The sequence below is a fragment of the Propithecus coquereli genome, unplaced genomic scaffold (genome assembly GCF_000956105.1).
Source record: "Propithecus coquereli isolate 6110/MARCELLA unplaced genomic scaffold, Pcoq_1.0 Scaffold656, whole genome shotgun sequence".
NCBI classification, from domain to species: Eukaryota; Metazoa; Chordata; class Mammalia; order Primates; family Indriidae; genus Propithecus; species Propithecus coquereli.
In genome coordinates, this window is record NW_012152574.1 from 465,259 (window position 1) to 469,807 (window position 4,549).

Below are 4,549 nucleotides of genomic sequence, written 5' to 3' on the forward strand. Positions count from 1 at the left end.
AGGACATCTACAGTGATAGAAAAAAAAAATGAGAGAGAAGAAAATTAAAATGGTTAAACCAGAAATATTATGGGAGAACTAAGAGACACCAATAGCTCTGGACATTTTCTCTGAAATGTTCTTGACAGGTCGTCCTCTACTTCTTGAAATCTAAGAAATAGACTTAAAATAACAGATTAATTGGTTATACGAAGAGCTTTCCCCATTGGAAAGCCAAATACGCTTGGAGACTCAAGTCTTCAGAGACTTTAAAGAGACACCAAACCTAAGAGAATTTTCCTCATGAGGGATCCATGAAGTAGAGAAAAGAGAAAATAAGCAAGTCATCAAATGCCAGCTGCCTTCATCACTGTTATTTCCCAAATAGAAAGACACTATTCAGACGATAGCTTCTGGAAAACACTGGAAGAGCCCCCAAAGTGGAATAAACCACAAACTCTCCAGCTGCAAAAGGATATCAGCATTGTGGGCTTGTATTTCTAATATACATTCTTGAATATGGTTATATTTTTTGCACAGAGTTTGGATTTATGTATATACTTAAGTGTATCTTTGGGTGTTTACACTTTTATGTTCAATGTGTTTTGACTTTTACTGTTACTTGTAATGATGTCTGTATAATACATGATTTATTTGCGACTTTAGATGAATCCAGCACCTGAGGATGTTCTTCTGTGCTTGTATTTAGAAATGTGGTGTGTTATGTGTGGATTTGTGGAATTTATGTGTGTGGTCTGGGGATTTCCTTCTGTGTTACAATATAAGAAGATGAAGTTCGAGAGTCTGTAAGATGCAGAAATAAGCAATTGAGGAAGGTCTTATCATCTCTCTCCTGAGCATTTTTTTAAAACTGGAGAAATCCTCATCCCTCGGGGAGTTGAACAGCTTAACTGCCTGGAGGAGCTTGAAAGAGAGGATTTCTCAAACTCCTTTTCTCCCCCTTGAAAACTACAAAATTTGTCTGATGGTAAAATAATAGAAAAAGTAGAAAGGCTGAGTGAATCTGGTAACTGAAGAAAGAGATAGAAAAAGGAAAAGTAGAGGGCAAGAGGTGATAATTGAGCCAGACAGGAGACAAGCTGAGAGGAGGGAAGACAGAAAATGTGAAAGAAGGAAAGAAAAAGAAACAGAAAGATTCAAGAGGGAGAAAAACAGGAGAGGAAATTCCCTTGACTTGGAATGGGATTTTTCATGCCTTGAACATGGAACAATTCTGGCTGTGAGAGAAAAAAAAAATCTGCTAGAAGGGAAAATTCTGCCCCCAGCCCTGAAGGAAGGATGGGAAAAGTTGAAAAGCTAGAATGATCCAACCCTCAGCCCAAGAGGAAACGAAAACAGAGCTCAGTGTGTTCTTCTGAAAGACAGGCACTGCCAGGGAGAGATTAAGTGAGGGATCCAGGCTCAGAGAGACAAATATTTGTCCGGAGTTCTAAGAGTGATCAAGGGTGGAACATGGACCCAAGGCTGGGCTGCTAATTTCAAAGGCCATGCTATTCCAAAAGAAAGGGAGTTCCAGCGCTGTGATAAGGTGCAGAAAGAGGTCGTCTTTGCCACTTCCCTGTCCCACAGCTGAGACTTTTCCTTGCCATTTCTCTGTCTCCCAGTCAAAGGGATGTGACAAGATGCCTGCAAACACCTCCATGGTGACTGAATTCATTCTCGTTGGTTTCTCCCACCTGATCAACCTCCAGGGCTTGCTCTTCTCTCTCTTTCTCACTGTCTACCTGGTGACCGTGGCAGGGAACCTCCTCATCGTGGTGCTGGTCTCCACCGATGCTGCTCTCCAATCCCCCATGTACTTCTTCCTTCGCATCCTCTCAGCCCTGGAGATTGGCTACACGTCCATCACTGTCCCCCTGTTGCTTCACCACCTCCTCACTGGCCAGCGCCACATCCCTCGCTCTGGATGTGCTCTCCAGATGTTCTTCTTCCTCTTTTTTGGTGCCACGGAGTGTTGCCTCCTGGCAGCCATGGCCTACGACCGCTATGCCGCCATCCGCAAACCCCTCCACTACCCACAGCTGCTCAGTCGCCGAGCATGTCTGCAGCTAGCTGGGACAGCATGGACCTGCGGGGCAATGGTGGGGCTCGGCCACACGTCCTTCATCTTCTCCTTGCCCTTCTGCGGCCCCAATGCCATCCCACACTTCTTCTGTGAGATCCAGCCTGTCCTGCAGTTGGTGTGTGGAGACACCTCACTTAATGAATTGCAGATAATTTTGGCTGCTGGCCTCATCATCCTCTGCCCCTTTGGCCTCATCCTGGGATCCTACTGGCGTATCCTGGCTACCATCTTCCAGATCCCATCTGCTGCTGGTCGCCATAAGGCCTTCTCCACCTGCTCCTCCCACCTGATTGTGGTCTCCCTCTTCTATGGCACTGCCATCTTTATCTACATTCGCCCTAAAGCCAGCTACAATCCAGCCACTGACCCTCTTCTGTCCCTCTTCTATGCTGTGGTCACCCCCATCCTCAATCCCATCATCTATAGCCTGCGGAATGCTGATGTCAAGGCTGCCCTGAAGAGGACCATCCAGAAAATGGGGCCTACAGGGATTTGAAAAGGGGGTGACAATGGCAAGTGCTTGCAGCGCTCCCAGTCAGCCCCAAATAACCAAGGATTGAGGGGAGAGCAGGCCTGAGCCTCGAAAAGGCAGATTTACCTTTGAAGAGCTACTGTGGCCAAAGCCCCTCCTGAGACTCCCAATACGTCCAACCTCTATCCTGCCTTCTCTTGCAGGAAACAAGACACCCAGGATGTAGGATCAATTTTACAAGAAAAGCAAGCTGACAACTAGTGGGAAAATTACCAAATACCATGCCCACCAGACTATCAAGGTAATAAAATTTTCAGCCGCGGGACAAAGCCATTTGACATTTGTACATCCCAGGTAAGAGATTTGCTTCCCTGCTGGTACTATTGATAATACATTAGCACACAAAATTATACCTGATTAAATTTGTCACCAGGCAAACAGTAAATTCCTTAAGAAGTGAGGAGTGGTCAGAAAAGTTTCAATGAAGGTAAGTTCTTATGGAAATCAGTATGACACAGTTAAGAGAATAGATTTTGATGTCAAATAAACTCGAATTCAAGTCTTAATTCTTCCAGCTGATTGGCTGTGTGATCACGGGCAAATGATGTAATCTCACTGAGCTTTAATTTCCTTATCCATAAAGTTGGAATAACCATAGAGTCTATTTCTTTGGGTTTTTGTGAGGAGTTGTAGTCTCGTTAATCACCGAGCTTAGTATCTGGCACAAAATAGTGTCTCAATAGATGTTTTTATGAGCTGTCAGACAGGTTAGCACAGAAGATAATGTCAACCTCACATTGGATATCTTTGCTGGGGGGAGAGAAGGGTATTACTGAAATGTCAGTGATGTTGGCCCCAAGACACTGAAAGGAAGGTGGAGGAAGAGACTGTACACATCACTGTTGCAGGAAATTGCCACCCATACAGACGTAAACCAAAAATAACCAGGACACCAAAGAGCAAATATAATCAGCTATGACATGCAGGAGAGTCAACGACCTGCAGAATAAATAAATGAGATAAGCTGAAGAGATTAATCAAAAAAAGACATTGCCAAGAGGCAAGTATTTATTAAGAGTTAAAAATATAATCTACATACTTTTTATCATTCCCAACACTTACTCAAATTTGCCAGCCTTTTTTTACTGTGAATTTCCTGTGTGCCCATCACTGTTTGGCATGGTGGTGACTGTCAAGGGAATACGGATGGTGATTTTGCCAAGATAGCACTTGCTGTCTGCTGGAAGACAGGTTGGCCCCTGTGAACTGTCAGAAAAAAATGCTAAGTGAGGACACACCCAAAATGCTAACGTGAAGAGAGAAAAGTGTTACTGCCCCCATCCGCACTCTCCAGAGGGACAGAATAGCCTTCCTCATACTCATTTTATCCATGACTAATTCTCAAAACCGCTGCTCTCGGGTACTTACCAAAACTTCGACTGACAGAACAGCATGTAGGAAGCGTTGCTGAAAGGATGGGCGAAACGGCTTTTCCTCTGGTAATTTAAAATTTTATCCCCAGCCCAAAGCAGAACAGCAGAGAGCAGCACTCTTAAAATACTTCAAAGTTCCTGCCTCCTACGTCTCCCTACTGACTCATCCTTCGTAGAACCGTCTTGTTAAAGGCTGCTCTGCCATTCTGCCATGGGCTTACGCTGAGGAGTTACAAGCAGCAACACTCTGAAACTCAGAGAGGAATTTTCTCTCACATCTCAGTGACAGGAGGCACTGTGCTTTTCCTGTCATATAAACAATAACTTTTTTCTCACAATTTTATGGAGTTGTAATTGACATGCTAAATTGCACATATTTAAATATACAATTGGTAAGTTTTGACGTAGGCACGCACCGTGAAGCCATTGGCACAATCATGAAATGAACATATCCAGCCCTCAAAGGCCTTCTCAGGACCCATTATCATTTCTCCCTCCCAGCCCTCCCTGCGCTCTCCATTCCCAAACAACCTCTGATCTGCTTTCCATCACTATAGTTTGCCTTTTCTAGAGTTTTAC

General features: G+C 44.2%; 1 protein-coding gene across 1 annotated transcript; it reads left to right on the forward strand.

Moving 5' to 3' along the window:
• The first annotated feature begins 1,556 nt into the window (after window positions 1-1,556).
• Window positions 1,557-2,571, forward strand: LOC105823038 (olfactory receptor 10C1). Its single transcript, XM_012660116.1, has one exon. The coding sequence runs from the start codon at window positions 1,623-1,625 to the stop codon at window positions 2,559-2,561; it is 939 nt and encodes a 312-aa protein (XP_012515570.1). The 5' UTR covers window positions 1,557-1,622; the 3' UTR covers window positions 2,562-2,571.
• The last annotated feature ends 1,978 nt before the right edge of the window (window positions 2,572-4,549 follow it).